The sequence below is a fragment of the Mastacembelus armatus genome, chromosome 16 (assembly GCF_900324485.2).
Source record: "Mastacembelus armatus chromosome 16, fMasArm1.2, whole genome shotgun sequence".
Taxonomy (NCBI): domain Eukaryota; kingdom Metazoa; phylum Chordata; class Actinopteri; order Synbranchiformes; family Mastacembelidae; genus Mastacembelus; species Mastacembelus armatus.
Genome location: NC_046648.1, coordinates 4106750 through 4127174, shown reverse-complemented (window position 1 = coordinate 4127174; position 20425 = coordinate 4106750). Strand labels below are relative to the sequence as shown.

The window sequence follows — 20425 nt, the reverse complement described above, 5'->3', positions numbered from 1 at the left end:
ACAACATATTCAACGAGAAATCCCACTGCTACTTAATGAGAGACCCAATTAGAGGTGTCTACGCTCATGTGTCAAAAAAAGATTTAATTTCTATTAATATCCTGGTGTGAGGAGGAAGTGAAGGTGTCTGAGGCTGACAGCTCAAGGGACACACCAGCAGATGGATAATTAGAAGTTATACTGCCATGAGTAATTAAATGCTGATCAGAGTAAACGCGAACACGCCTCAGTGCACATGCACACACCTATGCAAACAACGACAAATTTGTTTGAGTAGTTTTATTTGCAAAGCGTTTGGTCCCTGACAGTAGGTTATCTTTATCACGTCTATCTTTATCACAACAAATGTTTTAGTATTGATGTGCCATTGTCTTATTTAACATGGGGTAATGGTGCAAAAGATAATTGTTGTGAAAACATCCTTCCTCCACAAGTTGTTTACTGCTGTTCTTCTGATACTTGTGCATGTGTATTTTGTGGTGCAGACTGCATGGCATTTATTTTTGGCATTGTGCTGATAATTTCAGGTGAAAGTGGGTGACAAAGAAGTGGATGTGATGAAGGGCTTCAGGCTGTATTTGACCACCAAGCTGTCTAACCCAGCCTACACCCCTGAAATCAGCGCTCGCACATCCATCATCGACTTCACTGTCACCATGAAAGGACTAGAGGACCAGCTGCTGGGCAGAGTCATCCTCACAGAAAAACAGGTAGTTACTCTAACAAGATGGTTGCCTTTATTGACATTGCATTTATTTTAATTTCATCTATAATTCCCTAACTTTTATCTATGTGCTTTTGAGCCTAATTAAAGAGGGAGCCTGGGCTGTGAATCCCATTTTCTGCTGGTATAGTATGTATGAATGTAAATATGTATATTTTTATGTTTTTACATCATGTACTGTAAATTGCTTAGTTCCTTACTGTTCCTTGAAAAACCATTGGAGACCATTTAAATGCAGGCTCACAATGCCTCTCCCTACTGTGTACCTTATTTTCCCTCTCTGGCAAGGACAAGCTCTGTGACAATATAACTGGGAGGCTATTATCACCCTTTGAATTGAGAACATGGCAATCATTACAGCCCTTAGACACAAAGTATGAAGAAACAAGCACACATCCAGAAATAGAGTTATGTATGTACCAACAAGAACACAAGGACACACACCAAAAATATCAAAAACCTGATTCTTTCTTTCTGCAGAAATGTGTTATGAATGTACCCAATACAGAGGATGCAGTGATTGACTGGTGCTGCTGTAAGAAGGCCATTTTCCTTCTAGTAATGACTGATTATGAAATGAAGCATTTATGCCAGATGGAAAAAAGTAGCTTGTTATCTGGGTACTAAATATGGATTTTATCATAATGGGAGCTAAAGCTACTGTCTCAGCTATAAAGCCTGTGGTTTTGCAGTGCAAGCAGCTTTCAGCCCAATATCTTTGTCACAGCTCCTGTTTGTAGACTTTAAGCTCTGACATTTACATACTTAGTGTTATTTTAGCTTTCAAAATACAACAGCAATTCCAAAGAAGTTGGGACACTGTAAAATCTATATAAAACAGAATGCAATGATTTTTCATCTAGAACATAGAAAACATATGAAATGTTTAAACTGAGAAATGTACCATTTTAAGAAAAAAATAAGGTAATTGTGTAGTTGATGGCAGCAACATGTCTCAAAAAATTTGAGTCAGAGGCAACAAAAGACTGGAAAAGAAAGTGGTACTAACAAAGAAATGCTGGGAGAACATTTTGCAACTAATTAGGTTAATTGGCAACAGACCAGGAACATGGTTGACTCTCTGAGAAGTAAAGATGGGCCGAGGTTCACCAATCTGTGAAAAGCTGCATCTTCAAATTGCTGAAGAAACATTTGACATGTTTTCTATGTTCTATTGTGACTAAAAATGATTTTATGAGACTTGCAAATCATTACATTCTGTTTTTACACAGCATCACAACTTTTTTGGAATTGTTGTGATTAATTTGCAGTAAAATAAGTAACAACCATTTCATTCCCTTCAGTTCACTCTCAGTTAAGTGTATTCCAAACATTTTCAGAAGAGGTGAAATCCAGCACATTGTTTTATAGAGATTTACATTGACCATGATTTTACGGTGTGAGTGAGGCCTGTTCATGTTACTGGAGAGGTACTGTACATTCCCTTTAATCCATATAGTGTCAGGTTGACATTTAGAGCAGTGGCACTTACTAATTACTGTATGTTACTCTGGTGTTTTACTTTGTCATGTCAGTGCTGATACAGTATTTCTCTTTTCACATGCTATTTTCTAATTTTCAGTTCTATTGTACTCAAAGAAATCATATTTGTCCCACTGCTAGAGATCCTTTCATACAAAAATCACTCAAGCTCAAAAAAAAGAAATCCAGACCCTGGCTTTTAGGAAGCTACAGTTACATAAGGAAATATGATATAATTAGATATTTAAGTCACAGTCAGTGTGACAGTAGAATAGGGTCTGGATAAGGAGTTAAATCCTGCATGTACTTCACTTTTATCTTGCCCAAACTCAGAGCAAATTGTCAATTAAAGTACTTCACAATCTAGAATCAATTAAGGAAAGTGTGGCCAGTTTTGTAACTGTAATATGTATGGGTTTATATATAATCTGTGTTTATATGATGCCAGGAACTGGAGAAAGAGAGGACAGACCTCTTGGAAGATGTGACTTCTAACAGGAGAAAGATGAAGGAACTTGAGGACAGCCTTCTTTTCCGATTAACCAGCACACAGGCAAGGAAATACATCTCAAGCTGTGATATAGCCAAAAATACTTTTAAGTGATCCAAATAAATGTTCTTACGTAAGTCTTTGGTGCTTCCTTGCTTTATAAAAGAGCAATATATATATGAATGTGGTCAACACTGAGCACCTTCAAATGTTTTTTTTTGCATAGATGAGTAGAATTATAGAAACATGTATTGTGTACTAAAAACTGTGTTGTTCTTACATCTGTGTCTCTGATTCTCAAATCAGTTATCAGATTCTTTGCAGTGTTTCAATTGTCATTCATATTCTGAAGTGCAGCATTTTCTTTTTGTAGGGTTCATTGGTGGATGATGAGAGTCTGATTCTTGTCCTTGGCAACACCAAGCGCACAGCTGAAGAGGTCACTCAGAAACTCCAGATTGCTGCCGAGACTGAGATCCAGATTAATGCAGCCAGAGAGGAGTACCGACCTGGTAGGTCATTACAACTGGCTCAAAGAAAGTTTTTTTTTTTTTGCTCTGGTTGGTTACAGTGATACAGAATGATTCGTTTTCACTTTTTAATTCAGATCATGCAGTGAAAGACAGTCCACAGGCATCTTTTGAAACTGGTATTGCAATTGTTGTGTTTTGTGTTTTCAGTGGCCACCAGGGGAAGTATCTTATACTTTCTGATCACAGAAATGAGTATGGTCAATGTCATGTATCAGACGTCTCTGAGACAGTTTCTGGGACTTTTTGACCTTTCTCTGGCTAGGTGAGAACAATGTTTGAAATAATTTCTTTTCTCAATGTGGAGTAAACCCTTTTTTTCATCTTTACTTTTTCTTTACATGAAAGTCTTTTATGCCCAAGGCAACTGATCCTGTGCAGCCCCATGACAGCCTTTGACTTATAGAGTTGGGCAACAGACTTTGCTCCCCCCTCACTGTGATTTGAAAAGTTGCAGTAGGAAATTTTTTGTGGTGTTATCATCTTTATTTGGTTGCAGTTTCTGGGTGACTGAATCTGATTAGCATGTAGATGCCTGTGATGCTATATCAGCCTTTCCCAAAATACTGATATTTAAAAAGTGCAAGATGATATTAAACTTACTTCAAATAACCCATGCTCTATAATTCAAGTGTGAAATTGACAGAAGCTTCTGCAGCCCCAAACCTACCTCTTTCTTACAGTTGTTCCACATTTCCACACAGTAACTGCAACAGGAAAGAGATAATGCTGTATATTGTTAGAAAATATTTTGAAATGTGGCTCACATTTGAAAACCATGATAAATTGGTGAATAGAAAAAAACTGTTTCTTACAGGATTTATTTTTCCATTTAAAATTCATTACATGTTGTGATTGCTCCTAGGCCAGTGTCCACATGCAAAGGGTGACTTGTGCTAGAGTCCAACAAGAGCTTTGTGGTTAAGAAATGTATGAAAAAATGAAATAAATAGGGAAAATATAATGTAATTCAATAAGCAATTCTTCAGTCTGAAGCATTGCCATAAGGTTGTATCAACAAATTTCTAGTACAGCATCAGTGAAAATGGAAAGTCATTAGTTTTCAAAAGTAATTTCTCTTGCAGAGCATTTGGATTTTATTTTTATACATTTAACAGATCTTCAATCCACCAACTGTATTAGGAATGAGAGAATTACAGCTTTAATCCTCTTCATTGTCTCAAGAAATAATTTCATAATGTTTTTCTGCCACTATATCTCACCATATTTGAATCTTGTATTTATATATTTAGAGCAAAGTGTTTGAGTTCCTAAGGCAAAATCAAATGCAGTGACAGTCAATTCTGAGCATCTGGCCATTGATTCAGCTGCTTCTATAATTTATTTTCACACCATGCAAGTAATTTTGTCAATATACTCAAAAATTCTTAATTTTATAATATTTGGTGTCTGCTTTGAACTCCCATGTCAACAGGTCCTACAAAAGCCCTATAACAAGCAAACGCATCACCAATATCATAGAGTTTATGACCTTTGAGGTGCATAAGTATGCAGCACGGGGCCTGTATGAGGAGCACAAGTTCCTCTTCACTTTGCTGTTGACACTCAAGATTGACATGCAGAGCAACAGGATTAAACATGAGGAGTTTCTCACGCTCATTAAAGGTAAGAGGCAAATATTTTATGTTTTTGTTATTATTTTCTCTGGGAGCTGGCTTTATGAGTTTCATTGCAGTGCTATTGTCCAAGTCTGTAAAACAACATCTAGATTTGTGAAAAGGAATTTAACAACATCTTGGACTACAGAGAAAATGCTACTGACCTCTGACTTTTGAAGATTTACTTCTGGCTGTGTTAGCAAGCAATAGCATAATCCTTTTAAAAGTAAAGCCAACACTTATGTTGAATGGAAAAGTAAGATTAAATAAATCCAAACACAGCTATAATGTTATTTAAAGGTTAAACCCAACAACAAAGTACAACAGAGTAAAATAGGGAGCCATGGGTAAAGGTGCTGTAATAAACAAACAAAATAAAACAAAACAAAGAATATTAGTTCTTATAAAAGCAAAAGTTTCTCTGAACTTTTCTGTTTCTATCACAGTCTGCTTTATCTTCTGAGGCTGATGTGTTGAGTCAGTTCCTAGAATATATATTGGACATGATTTGACCTTGGAGCCAAACAAATAGTGTGTTCACTGACATAGCAGATACCTGTTTCCACTGAGACTGTATTGTTTTATAGACATGACTCACCACAAAACAGCCTCTGGGTCTTTTGATAAAGTTAGACTGAAATTGCCATCTTTTTTTTTTTTGTATTTATGATTTACATAGTTAAGATGGCTTGTTTTTTTTTTTGTAAGCTCCAATGTTTACACACATTTTAAATCTAGTTGTACTGTAGTACTTTATATTGAGATTTGGAGTGCTCCTCACTGCAGGGATAAAAGCCAGCCATGGAAGTCTGCTCCATGCATGCAGCTTCACCATCTGTCAGCTCCAACCTGCTGAACATGGACTCAAAGTATAAATTCTGTTTACATTTTTTAGGGTTTTTTAGAGGCGTGTATGTATTTGAAGCATTTATCAATGTGATCAGATGCTGGTTAGTGTAAGGATTTAGGTTCGACATACAGTGGTTAATGTCCAGGAAATTAATGTTAAGAGAATGTAAAGTCAACACCAAGAGTGAAAACAACGTGTGTGTTTCATCCAGGGGGTGCATCACTGGACCTTAAGGCCTGCCCTCAGAAACCAGCTAAGTGGATCCTTGACATGACCTGGCTCAACCTCGTAGAGCTCAGCAAACTTTGGCAGTTCTCTGATATACTGCAACAGGTACACACATGCACACGCACCCATAACTTGATTAGTTCAGATATGTCCTGAAATGTATATGAAACTATTCTTTAGCTTGCAGATAACAGTTCTCACCTGTCATGTCTCTCGCACACGCACACGCACACACACTGTGTGTGCATCTTTTGTCTTTTTCAAGGTATGATTGGACTTATACCTTATACCACTTGTACCTTACTGTAACAGAAACCTAAATCCTTACTCCTACAACTAATCCCAATCCTTAATCTGGACTGACCAAAACATCCTCATAGTTGTGGTTTCAAACTAGAGGAAACTCATTTCAGCTGCTTGTATCTGAGATCACACAAACACACACATCAAATAACTCACTTACACAAAAATACACACACTTCTATGGGGTGATTGACAGCCTGGAGGTTACCACAGAGGCCAATGCTTAGTTTGCCGGGCATGCACGCACAGATACACATGGATTAATGTGTGCCCATTTGTATTTCTTCTCACACACAAATACACATATATTTTTATGTGGATGATTAATAAGGAGAACTGCGATCCACAATTGCTGTTAATGTTAATAAGCAAAGCACTGAGCCCCTAAATTCCCCTTAAGGTGCAGCTGATCGGTGGTTTATAGACAAATACATCTCTCTCAACTCTCAATCATATGTTCAACTATAAGGATGTAAAACTGCTGGTTGCTTCTTCTGCATGAATGAATAATCACTAAACCCAGTCAATTTCAAAATGACCCATTCAGCAATTCAGCCTCCTTTATAATATAAGTAAAAGCTACAAGAAATAAGATGGCGTAAATTGACTTAAGAAACTCATTTTCTTAAACATTTATCTACATTAGACTAAGTGCCATGTATTGATTTTTTTTTTTTTTTTTTTTTATCTCTTTAGTGAAGTATGATGAAATGAAAGTTTAATTTTTATCAACTGTTAGAGCTTTTTATATTGTCTTTCAGATAACTAGCAATGAAAAGCAGTGGAAGTCATGGTTTGATAAAGAGGCTCCAGAGGAGGAAGTGATTCCCAACTGCTATGACCAGACCCTCGACTGTTTCAGATGCCTGCTACTCATACGCTCCTGGTGTCCCGACAGGACAATTGCACAGGTTAGAGTTTTTAAAATATCCTGATTTAAGGATTTGGCTGTTTAAACTCAAATTTAATCTCAATACACGTTTCTACTTGTATATTGAACATCTAATGTAGTGTAAATCCTATTCCCTCAATCCATTTGCAGTGCCATGATGCCGTCTGTAATATTGATATAGTTCACTTTAAGGAGTTATGAAAACAAAACAACAGGGGAAGTTTAAACCAGCATAACCCTAATGAATAGTGTTGGGCTGGAATGAGACACCAATTTACTTACAACTGTATTGTATTGTATTAATGAGGCTGTCAAAAAAAAAAGTATAGAAATCCCTCAGTCTGCAGTAATTCATTTCAATTCAGTTTTATTTGTATAGCTCCAAATCACAATACAATCATCTCAAGGCACTTTACAAAAAGCAAAAAAACCCAACAAATCCCTTATTAGCAAACACTTGGAGAGTGGAGAGGAAAAACACCCCTTAACGAAAGAAACCTAAGGAAAACCAGGCTCAGTTTGGGCGGCCACTGCCTCGACCGGTTGGGGTGAGTGGACAGAGGAGAGAGAAAAGAACAGCAACAGCTCAGTGCACTGATGGAGAGTCCTTGGGCAGTCTAGGCCTATAGCAGCATAACTAAGCGATGGTTCAGTTGGTTCAGGGTTACCTGAAGCAACCCTAACTATATGCTTTGTCAAAAAGGAAGGTTTTAAGTCTAGCCTTAAAAGTACAGTGAGTGTCTGCCTTCTGAACCTAGACTGGGATTCTACTTTTGGAAACTCTGGGAACCACAAGTTAGACCTGCACTCTGAGAGCGAAGTGCTCTACTCGGATAATATGGTACTATGAGGTCTTTAAGGTATGAAGGAGCTTGATCATGAAGTGATTTGTATGTGAGACGAAGGATTTTAAATTCTATTCTGGATTTTACAGGGAGCCAATGAAGAGAAGCTAATATGGGAGATATATGATCTTTCCTGCTAGTTCCTGTCAGGACTCTGGCTGCAGCATTCTGGATTAACTGGAGGCTTTTTATGGAGATACTGGGACATGCTGATAGTAATGAGTTACAGTAATCTAGCCTTGGGGTAACAAATACATGGAGTAGTTTTTCTGCATCATTTTGAGACAGGATTTTCCTAATTTTGCCAAAGTTGTGCAAGTGAAAGAAGGCAGTTCTACAGATTTGTTTTTATGTGTGAAGTAAAGGACATATCTTAGTCAAAACTGACAAGGTTTTTCACAGTAGTGCTGGAGGCCAAAGGTATGCCATCTCCAGTAGCTATATTGTCAGATAAGCTGTTTCTGAGGTTTTTAGGCCCAAATACAATAACTTCTTTAGTTTAAAAGTAGAAAGTTACTGGTCATCCAGGCCTTTATGTCCTTTAGACAGGCTTGAAATCTGGTTAACTGGTTTGTGTTATCATTTCCCTTAGCCAGAACTTCCTTTGTAGGGAAAAGTGGCATTCATTTAATACGTCACTCCCTCTCCCTCGCCCTCCCTCTCTCTCTCCCTCTCTCTCTCTCAAGCTTACAGACCACAAATATCTACAATGGCTAATGGACATTTCACTTTTTACTGATGGATAGTTTTTTGGTCCACTGCAGACAAGCCTGAAGTGGAATTTATTTTGTTGCACTGACAAACAGTCCAACAGTTGTCCTTGTCTAACCTCCTGCAGCCTTTTTCTGTTGACTAAAATGAGTAAGCCAGGAAAAAAAATCCTTTGAACTATTCAATCCGTCCCCAGCTTCATGGAAAGTAAATGCATTTATTAACTATTCACTTTTAAGCTTGGGTTAGAATGCTGAAAAAGCCTTTTACCTAGTCTTCAGTGTTTTGCCTTATGAAGCGGTAAACATACATACTTTACCTTCATTCTTTCGCTTTTTTCCTCTAGGCCCGTAAATATATAATGAACACAATGGGGGAGAAATACATTGAAGGGGTGATCCTTGACTTGGAGAAGATGTGGGAGGAATCGGATCCACGAACACCTCTTATCTGCTTCCTGTCAATGGGCTCCGATCCAACTGACTCAATCATCGCACTGGGGAAGAGGCTGAAGATTGAGACTCGATGTGTCTCTATGGGACAAGGACAAGAGGTCCATGCCCGCAAGCTTCTGCAGCAGACCATGGCTAATGTGAGTCAGTGGTGTGAGGTTGTTGCTATTTTTACATCATTTGATGTAGCAGTAGAAACAGTTGCTTCATGCGGTTTGTTGAACTACATAAAAATGGTATCTGTTAGTCATTCACCATAACTGGTTTTGGAGCTCTTAATGACATCACCACTGTGTACTCAGTAACATGGGTGATAACATTTGCCATCATTAATCGTCCCCAGGGTGGTTGGGCTTTACTACAGAACTGCCACCTGGGTCTGGACTTCATGGATGAGCTAATGGACACGGTGACAGAGACAGACTTTGTACACGACAGCTTCCGCCTGTGGATGACCACAGAGGTCCACAGACACTTCCCCATCACTCTTCTGCAGATGTCAATCAAGTTCACCAACGAACCACCACAGGGCCTAAAAGCGGGGCTTAAGAGAACCTATGGAGGTGGGACAGTTTGGCTCAGTTTTAAGTAAAACATATTTACTGAGCTTGTGCGTGGAATAAAGAAGCCCCCATGCTTTCATCAGTCAATAAAATACAGCCACAAATGCACTTAAGAAAAATGTCAACAGATTGACCTATAGTTTATCATTCCAAGTAGATCAGAAAGAATGTGTCTGTGCACAAGATGGAAGTTGGAGAGACATATAATACATACATATACAGACCTTTGCTCAGTTGCATAATCAAAAACAGGATGTTTATGTATCCCTTGGGAAAGCCAGTGGGAGAAAGGATCATAAACAACTGTTTGCTGGTTATGTGCCAGAAACCTGTAACCTGTTACGTGCTCTTTTTATTTAAAGACATAGAAAGATATGAATATTTATTATGAATAAACCAGCTGTCTTTACTTGGCTCATATTGAAAAGGGATATGTGTGGTTCCTGAAGGGCAGTTATGAGTCTGGGTACACACACATATCTTCAGCTCTTGAATCATTGCTACAATTAAAAATCCCATGTTTTCCTCCAGTTAGGAGGAATACTGAACTGTTTTGAGGCCATACTGATTGTTCCCATCTCCCTTCCTCTCAGTGCTTGTTTTGTCACATTTTCCAACTGATGTAAATCTTAAGGGAGAAACCAAATGTCATATAATCACTGCCTGTTGTGTTGATATTGCAGAAATATTTAACATTTAAGAAATCCAGTATGTGTAGTTTTTCAGCTAGAGTTTTAAAATCACTTCGCAGCAGTGTTATCCTCCTGAGCCTGGCATGTTTTCTCAGATTTTATCAGCATTCCATTAAGGCTTTTCAAATGTGGCACGTCCCATTTCCCAAAAGGGACCTGCCATCATGTGTCATGCACAGTTACAAGTAATTTAGAATAAAAATGCTACATCTTAAAATATTTAAGAAAATTTAATAGAACTGATTCTCTCAGCAAATATGTAAGTAACATTTCACTTAGATCAAACATCATCAGCTCAAAGCAATTTAGTCTTTTGCTTTTTAAAATTCCATATTTGAAAAGAGAATCTGCACTGCTATTTCTCCTCAGTTTATGCCTTCCATGTCTGGAGCAGTAAAAGAAACAAAACCAAAGTGGCTGGAAGGCTTTGAATCACAGCTAATGCTGACCTGAAAAGCTCACAACCACAGTAATTATGTGTAGGCTTCTTGTGTTGAAGAGGTTTCTCATGTGTCCATCCCTGTCTCTCACACCAGGTATAAACCAGGACTTGTTGGATGTCAGTAACATGGCACAGTGGAAGCCAATGCTGTATGCAGTGGCATTTCTCCACAGTACAGTACAGGAGAGGAGAAAGTTTGGGCCTCTGGGATGGAACATCCCCTACGAGTTCAACCAGGCTGACTTCAATGCCACCGTCCAGTTTGTTCAGAACCACCTTGATGACTTGGACATTAAAAAGGTAGGAGAAATAGCACTTCTCAAGTGAGGGCAATTAATGTACACAAATAAATGTATACAAGTTCACTTCTACAACACCAAATAGTTAAATATGCAGCAGCAATTAGTTATTTTTTATAAATCAGCTTCATCATCATGATTAAAGCATAAACTATTATATCATTCTGCTGTATCAGATTTACGAAATAAACATCCTGTGCAATGTGACAACAAGCCAAATGGGGATTTGTCAAATGATTTCTGAAGGCACTGTGTATTTGACAACATTTTCCTGTGAACTTGAAATTGCATTCGTTTCAAAAACTGTAAACTAGTGTGACCATCATAATCAGGTCTTACCTTCTCAGGGTTTATCATGGAACACAGTGCGATACATGATCGGAGAGATTCAATATGGTGGCCGTGTGACTGACGACTATGACAAACGCCTTCTCAACACCTTTGCCAAGGTGTGGTTCAGTGAAGAAATGTTTGGACCTGCCTTCAACTTCTACAAGGGCTACAGCATCCCAAAATGCTCCAGCATTGACCAGTATATGACATACATTCAGGTGGGTCCCTCTCAGGTAAAAGATGATTGACTTTGATTGAGAATTTTATGCATAATTGTACATTAATTAGCTTCTGTTGTGATTTTTGTCACTTTTCAATAATAGAAACACTAACGATATGAGGTCTCACTCTGTACTGTATTCGATCAAATGCAAGCATGTTCATTTTACTACCATGTGTTATTCCCTCATGTACCTAATGGGTTTTGTCGTGGAAAATTCTCCAGCCAGGGCCGAGTGAAGCCGTCAAACCTCCCACAGACACTTTTTCTCTTTTCTTCTCTCCCAATGTTTGAAATCAAACTTTCCAGTCGACAAAGTCGGAGTCAGAAAGGTTTATTATGCACTTGCAACAGTTACACATAAACCTGAGTGATTCCCAGGCATCTCACTATCTATCGTTCTTTGCTCTGAGTCTTATTACCATGCTGAAGCTCAATGACCTTGTGCAGCATAAAATCCCTTATCACAGACATACTATTCACTGTATGGTGTCATGAAAAACATCCCCTGATGGCCTTTTCTTAGGTCCAACTTATGGTAAAAGAATTATTTGGCTATTTGATTTAGTGAGTGAGAAATTAAGGTTAAAGATGTTAAGATTAAGAAGTTTTGGCACCAACATAAAAGCTGGCTATGTTGACCATACACCAACTGCTAAGCCTTTGTCAGCTTTTCCCATTCATGTGTATTGGGTGAAATTAAAACAAATCAAAATAACATAACATATATTGATATATATGTAGTGTGTGTCTGGGGGCAATTCCTGAGCTTCTTTCATTATGATGGATGCTCAGGGCTACCAAGCTCAGCAAGCTCATTCCTCTGCCTATCAAGTAGAGAATGACGAACACAGCCTTGGAAAACACACATTCTCATATTTGCACAGCTATCTTTGTGAGGACGCTCACTGCCATAATAAGCATTTCTTACCCATTCACCCATGTGTACTCCCAACCCTGATCCTAACCTAAACTGGATTCTGATTTTATCCCTTACACCAGATCCCAGCCCTCACACAGTCATTTGTGTGTGTATTAGAAGAACCAGTCAGAATGTCCTCACCTGCATGTTTGAATTTGTTTTAAAATTCAATGCAATGCAAGTGCAGATACACGCATAGAGCATTCAAACACTTTTACTACATACAGATAAATCTGTAAACAACTGTTTTCTCTTTCTGTCACAGGCACAACTACACTTGGTCCCATTTTATCTATATAGACAAAATACAGCAGAGCAAAATGGGTTCCAGTGTGCCCACAGGTCTGTGTTTTTAAATGCAATGCAGACAGTGAGGAGCACAGATAAGTCTGTATCAGAAAATAAATGACCACACTGTTCAGCACATAGTGTGACTCTCCATCAGCTCCCATTTTACTTAATGTATTAGTATGTTTGACTCTACTTGAATGCATGCACAGTGCGATGTGTAAGGGGTAAACTAGCTGCTGAAATAATTACGAGGGTCTCCCCAGTGCAAAATATGACCTGTTCTTAAACTAAATGAACACCAAAGAAAATATATCAACAAAAGTGTATCTCAGCCAAAGGTTCTTGCTAAAATGCGCTAACATACAAAGACAAAACTATTTTCCGCCATTATGTTTATGTACCAGTTGCGGTTTCATACCATTGCACCATTGATTTCTTTGCTCTATGATTATATTAGTGAAAAATAAAGCTTTGTGCAGCCATTTCAAAGTAAATTTGTTCAGTATCTTCTAGTCCTTATTAGTTATACTGCTGTAGCAGATGGTCCATCTTTCTGTCATCATTAAAGACACTGCAAGATGTGTTTGAACCAATTATAAAGCAACATAGTTTCAACTTGATGCTTTTGTCTGGCAGATTTTCAACATCTAATTTCTTGAGTCACTTTTAAAATTCAGCCATCCTTATTAAACATGTTTGCCCTGAATTTAAAAATATTCTTTTATGCCAGTTTAAATATCATCAGTGACAGTTATACAACACCAGGGTCAGCGATTGTTCAGTATAAGTCTGTGATGATACTGTATGGACGCTTATGTTCCTATAAAAGCACAACAAAGGATTGGTGTCTTGTCTTAATTCTTCAACATAACTGTCACATAAAGCCTCCCTTTCACCACAGGAGCTCGTTTCCCATCAGTAGAACCTTTGGCTTGATCCTGGGCCCATAGAACACAATTGGGCAATTTGAGTGGAAAGCTGGGCAGTCATCTTCCTTCCAGTTGGTTCATGGGCTAGGACGAATAGCATGAATCACCTATGTGCGACACCCTCACAAAGCTCTTCCACTGGAGGGTGGAAGGAAGCAGCTGGTGACACTGCGTGTATTAGAGGAGACACTTGGCTGTCTACACATACCTCTGGCCAAAAGCGGGCTTAGCAATGGCAAAAAAAACTGCACTGCATGGACATGGGTGCTTGAAACTGAGAAAAATGCTAAACCAACCCTCAAAAATGGACAGCATATAAACATCTATTGCATATAGTTTTTCCCATAAGCTCCATCAGCCTTTCTGACAGCTCAGTTTTAGGAAATAAACTGCACAGGGACACCAGTAGCCTTTTACAGCACTTGTGAGAGTAGAGTAGAGTGTGTCTTTATTATTTCTGACCAAAAATGTTCCCAAAATGTCTCCACTGCAAACAACTGACCCTTGGTTCTGTTACTGTTCTCTTATACAGGGTTTACCAGCTTACGACACCCCTGAAGTGTTTGGCCTCCACCCTAATGCAGACATAACCTATCAGTGTAAAGTAGCTAAGGATGTACTGGACACCATCCTCAGTATTCAGCCTAAAGACAGCTCGTCAGGTGGAGTGGAAACCAGAGAGGCTGTGGTTTCCAGGCTGGCTGACGACATGCTGAAGAAACTGCCCCCCGACTATGGACCTTTTGAAGTAAGTGTGTGCATGTGCACGTGTGTCTGTGTGTGTCTGTGTCTCTGTGTGCCTCCATGTGTTTGCACTTACACTGTGTGTGTGGGTGTGTGTGCACCAGGAACAGCCTGAGGTCACCGAACCAATGTGCAATAATTCTCTGTTCACCATGTGTGCTGTGCAAAGAGGCTGGTGTGGTGCAGTCAGAAATGTGGGATGTGTGTTAGTGAGGTGATGGAAGGTTGTGTGTGTCTGAGACAGTGATAGACAGAGAGAAAAGACTAGAAATAGAGGGGGTGTGAAAGCAGCTGAGTCTCGTTCGCTGTGCTTTATTTTGGGGTTTCTCTCCTTTTTTTCACTTCAGAGTAAGTGAGGTGACAAAAGTGACTTTTCTGAGTTGAGGTGCAAAGCTTGTCACTGCAAACCACACCCAGGTCTACCACTTCTAGTTCTATCCGCCTGCCTGTTTATATAGTCAGCTGTTTAAAAGAAATATAGGAAGTTTGTCATCCATACTGACTTAGCCCCAACAAGATGTTTAAAAATGAGGGACAATGGGGGGAGCACATATGGCCAACAGAAGACAGAAGTGTTAACTGTATTTTTAATAGAAGACCATTGATCCTTTGCAGTGTGCTGTTTCACAGAAACAGCCATGACTTCAAATAGAAACTTCATATCCTGTGCTCACTTTTATACCCAAACCATTTGCAAGGTTGTGTGCAACAAGGTCCAAAACCTACAACTGGATAAAACAAATGTTTTTAAGAAGGTTAAATGTAGAATAGTGGTGTATTGGAATCACTACAGATCAGGACCATGTTCAGTGAATTCTGTATGTATGTACCAAGCTTATGTAAAAAGTTATCTACTCTGATTTAATGGAACCAGGTGAGAGAGCGTCTCCAGAAGATGGGCCCCTTCCAGCCCATGAACATCTTCCTGCGTCAGGAGATCGATCGGATGCAGAGGATCATAGTCCTGGTCCGAAACACCCTGACCGACCTCAGGCTGGCTATTGATGGAACCATCATCATGAGTGAGAACCTGCGTGATGCCCTGGATTGCATGTATGATGCACGCATTCCTGCACACTGGAAGAAGGTTGGTTGAGAACGAAGTTACAAATGTAAAATTACAGCGTGGACTCACATTTGTCTTATTAATTACAGCTGAATTTGAAATCTGTACTTAAAGTCACAACAAAAACGGGCATCACAAGAACAGTTATTAAATTCTGATGAAAGACAATGATCACTGATTCAATAAAATGCTTGACAAGCCATTTTTGCTGACTTTAAGGTGCAAATCAATATCTCATAGGTCATTTTTGGCTGGTGCAGGTTCAATCCTCAGAATTTATTTATTGTCCTTCAGGTTTACTTGTTTTTATATCAGTGTAGCTAAAAGGCTGCCTCTATTTTCTTGTTTGGCCCAAACTAATGCTCCTTACCTTTTTATTTATGTACTGTATTTTAACATTGTATCCGCAGAGCACAAATCCATTTCTGTGATGCATGAAAATGGCTCTTCTAACAAAATTATCCAAAGAAATTGCCAGAATATTAATATTGAGAGAGGAGTGGGGAGAAAGAACAAAGTAGTATGACTTGGCATGACTTCCCATATCTTGTATTTGAATCATTTTGTTGGCATTCAAGTCATGCACTCATAAACATTACATCATTAGAATAATTTTGATGTGAATGGCTTCTGGCTGGGATTCAGAGACTTTCTAGCTGCAGTACTATCAGATTTTGGCCCATTTGTCTTCACTTTGTTGTGCTTTGTCATACTCTAATCTTTTCTGTTTTGTTTTGTTGTGCTGAATTTTTTTTTTCTTTTTTTTTCTGTGGCCTTGTAGTGATTCACCATCCATTTTCTTTTAATGTCTCCTGATTGTCTTCTCTGATCTGCCTGGATGACAGTTCTCAGCGTTTGATCATGTTTTGTTCATGCTGTTGCTTGTTTTTCAGGCGTCATGGGCCTCCAGCACCCTGGGGTTCTGGTTCACAGAGCTGCTTGAGCGGAACCGGCAGTTCCAGGCTTGGATCTTTGAAGGGCGGCCCAACTGCTTCTGGATGACAGGGTTCTTCAATCCACAGGGCTTCCTGACAGCCATGAGACAGGTACTGTACACACAGCATCAGGCCTACCTACCTACTTATCCTCTGCCAGGGAGGAGACCAGATGGCACGCAGAGGGAAACGCAGGCACAAGCAAAAACGCGGCCACACACACACACACGCATGCACATACACATACAGTGGCATGCAAGCAAATACACCCACTTATTTTTGTTTTCTTTTGTATTCCAAAATATCTTAATGAGAGGGGGGTAAATGCTAGAGAGAGTGAATATCTGAATGTTTAAGCCTGAGAGCTACAACATTTATTTCATACAGGGGTGTATATTTTTGGCACTTTTTAATCCCATACAGTTTCCTGCACCTGGGAATTTACTGGTTGTGGACTAGTGTTGGTCTTTGGCAGCAGAATAAATCCAAAACCTTCAATATGATTAAGGCTGCCTCGAGTCATAGCATTTTATCAGAAGTTGGTGGTGATCCATATATGATCCAAAAGTAACTATGAAAATGTACTGAGAACTGAGGGCTTAGGTCTGTTTTCAGGGCAGCAAATTCATTTACTTTGCAATTGAAGGTTTAAAATAATAGGAACAGGAAACTACTTATCACTGTTTATTTACTTTCAAGAGAAAATATCTCTGTAGAGAAAACATTGTGCATTGGTGTATTGTATTAGTTCCTGAATAAAGGAGTCATATCTGATCACCAAGTTTATAAAGCAGCTTCTAAGGACAGACAGTGCAGCTTTTTGCGAGTCCAGTGAAATCAGAAATTGTCTCCAGAACATTCCTAATAGTAGGTGATGTGATTAAGATTTCTGGATTCATATAATGTTTATCCTGTTTTTATCACAACTCACAATTTAAAATGGGGATAAAATTTGATGGGATACAATACTACAATACATTCCATTAGTTTATTGTGCACGCTGCACTCTCTTCTTGAGTCACACTGGATTTATTATCTTTCTGGTTAGAGCATCTCACTAAACAACAATGGGGTGCACTTCTGCCCTTAGTGTTTTTATTGTACCTCAATGACAGAGCAGTTAACAAAATACATTTTTCGTGGGGAACTGTTGCCAAATGTCAGCGATGTCGTTCAGGTTTACTGCCTTGTCCTACTGCCCATGTCAATGGCTTCATTGGCAAATGTATCCCTGCACTTGTAGGAGATAACTCGGGCCAACAAGGGCTGGGCCCTGGATCGCATGGTGCTGTGCAATGAAGTGACCAAGTGGATAAAAGATGACATCACCCAACCCCCCACAGAGGGAGTGTACGTCTATGGCCTGTACTTGGAAGGAGCTGGCTGGGATCGACGCAGCTGCAAACTCATTGACTCCAAACCCAAAGTTCTCTTTGAGATGATGCCGGTGATTAGGATGTATGCTGAGAACAATGGTAAGATCTACTTTTTTTATTTGCAAATGTTAAATAAAAAGAAACTGATTTTAGATATTTAAATTGAAAACACCTGTCATCATCTGACAATGTAGTACTTTAATCATAATTTCAAACGGTTTAAACTTTGTAGTCTGTCTTTTCTTTTCTTAATGTTTGCTTCCCACACAGTCATTCAGAATGGATGGACGTAACATTTAAATGTCAAGCAGACTTAGTGGAATTTATTTTGTCTTGTAATAGATTACCAGCAGTATGTGGCACAGTGTTTTTCTGGCCAAGACCAGACTATATTTAGGCAGGCAGGAGGGAGATGGTCCCTGGTGGACATCTGACGCAAGGCTGCCTGAGAAATGAATCAATGATCCAATGATACACGCGGTGTGGTTTGTTTACGCCATGTCTCATCCCAGCATCTCCCACAAAAAGGCTGACTACTGGGTTTGTGTGTGTACGTCAATGCAAAGGAGACTAGTAAGGGATGTTTGTATAGTCTCGTAGCTGCATTAGCACCTCTGAGTATGTGTCACATGCATGTGAGCAAAGTCCTGAAAACTCCTTTAAGTGTGAGTGTAAGTGTGTCCATTCAAAAAGATTCATCCGTGTGTGTGTGTGTGTTATCTCTAAAGGCCCACTCATTTGATTATGAAAGGGACTGCTGGTTTTTGTGCTAATGTTGCTGTTGAACACTTAAGTAGGACTCCAGCATGTCTTGGCTGACAGACTAACATGTACCCAGCTAAAAATTACCACAATAATTTAATTGAACACTGCTAGGTGTTGCAGGGACAGCTGCACACTGGTTTAATAATCTCAAAAACAAATAATTTTTCAAATGTTCTGAGAGACTGCTGTTCTGAGTTTCTTTTGCAGAGTGCATCAAATGACATGTCTTGCTTTTGTGTGTCACAGGTGTGAAGGATTCCCGCCTCTACTCCTGCCCAATTTACAAAAAGCCAGGCAGGACAGACATGAATTACATTGCAGCTGTAGACCTGAAGACTTCGTTTCCTCCAGAATACTGGATCCTTCGGGGTGTGGCACTCCTCTGCGATGTCAAGTGACTGCTTCCTGTTGGCATACGCTAATGCATATCTGGTAGGAGCTTATAAACTAACCTTTCAATCTGTCTAAAATTAATTTCAGGATTCAGTAGTACATTTAACTCAGAGCATATTTTCTACAAAGTAGATAATTGCAAGAGTACTGAGCAATAAAGTGTCTCATTTAAAAAGTCTAATAGAGATATAAACTATCAGCAATCCCAGATACTCATTCTAACTATATAATTGTTACTGTTTAGTCTTGAGCTACAGTACAGTCTACCTTTGGCTGCAATCTGTTTAAGATGTACGTCTAACCATAATGGAATTTCTTTGAGTAATTTTTTTTAATTTTGGTGCAATTATGTCCCAAAGAGCAATAACACAAACCGCTGGTCATAGGAGCTGGCTATTCACATTAAAGTAGTTAGGTTAGTAATTCATCTCTAGTGTGCCTAATTTGTACTTGTAATTGTAAATTTTAGATTTATTTCAAATGTTATCGTCTTAAAATTGACACAGGCTGCCGTTTGAAAGAATGAGTCCCTGATGTGGAGACAGATACTGTATCTATCTGCGCTCCAGCGACATTGGTGAAACCATAGAGGGCTCACAAAGTTTAACCTTAGAGTATGAATCCAGTATTAAGCGATATTGTCGTCATCCTGTTTATTGCACAGTGCAGCACTATCATGCTAATATGCTGAGGGCTTAGAACTGTGCAGGCAAATAATGGTACACCATAGAGCTGAAATACATAGAAATTTTAATGACATTTTTACAAAAAGCAATGGCATCAAAACATCAAAACACTTTTTGGTAGTATTTTCTTTTCTTACAAAACCACCATATTATAAGCACTCTAAAGCAACCCTGTATATGGATCAGGCTTAGGTTTCCCAAGTTAGTCCTCACACTAAAATCATCTTTATCCCTTTGTTGTCCAGTTCTTTCATGGTAACCTGGCTTTCAAATCTGTATGACTCAGACCTGATCTTGGGTCTGAATAGCAACAAACAGGCACTGACAAATCTTATGCCACAAAGACTTAGTAGTATAGTGCTGTGTAAACAGCCAGGGAAGATGGTTAAAGTGCAAAGACAATTTTGGGAAACTGTGCCTGCCTGAATCCCATGGATTTTTTTTAAATTAGTGTGTCAGTATGATTATAGACTACCTGTAGATACATCCAAGACTTTTAACAAGGTCAATGGATTATGTACATGTGTGTCATTGTGGTGGCTGCCTGTATTTAAAAAACAAACAAACTGCAGAGGTAGAATCCTCTCATAAGTAGCTATGAACACAATCAAGATTACAAATGTGGAAAAGCAATTTGTACATG

The 20425-nt window shown here is 39.0% G+C and overlaps 1 protein-coding gene across 5 annotated transcripts in view; it reads left to right on the top strand.

The window, feature by feature from the left end:
* dnah5 (dynein, axonemal, heavy chain 5) overlaps positions 1–20384 on the top strand; it is a 76066-nt gene extending 55682 nt beyond the window's left edge. For 3 of the 5 annotated variants that reach the window (XM_026293284.1, XM_026293283.1, XM_026293282.1), the window contains exons 72-87: positions 528–710; positions 2655–2759; positions 3070–3208; positions 3377–3491; positions 4662–4852; positions 5907–6028; positions 6988–7137; positions 9021–9266; positions 9470–9689; positions 10918–11123; positions 11455–11673; positions 14350–14565; positions 15436–15648; positions 16521–16673; positions 17806–18037; positions 18950–20384. In XM_026293284.1, coding sequence (XP_026149069.1) covers positions 528–710; positions 2655–2759; positions 3070–3208; positions 3377–3491; positions 4662–4852; positions 5907–6028; positions 6988–7137; positions 9021–9266; positions 9470–9689; positions 10918–11123; positions 11455–11673; positions 14350–14565; positions 15436–15648; positions 16521–16673; positions 17806–18037; positions 18950–19101 — 2862 coding nt within the window. In that variant the 3' untranslated portion in view covers positions 19102–20384. The remainder of the gene's footprint in view (positions 1–527; positions 711–2654; positions 2760–3069; positions 3209–3376; positions 3492–4661; positions 4853–5906; positions 6029–6987; positions 7138–9020; positions 9267–9469; positions 9690–10917; positions 11124–11454; positions 11674–14349; positions 14566–15435; positions 15649–16520; positions 16674–17805; positions 18038–18949) is intronic. The other 2 variants (XM_026293286.1, XM_026293285.1) reach the window with 1 other exon arrangement.
* The last annotated feature ends 41 nt before the right edge of the window (positions 20385–20425 follow it).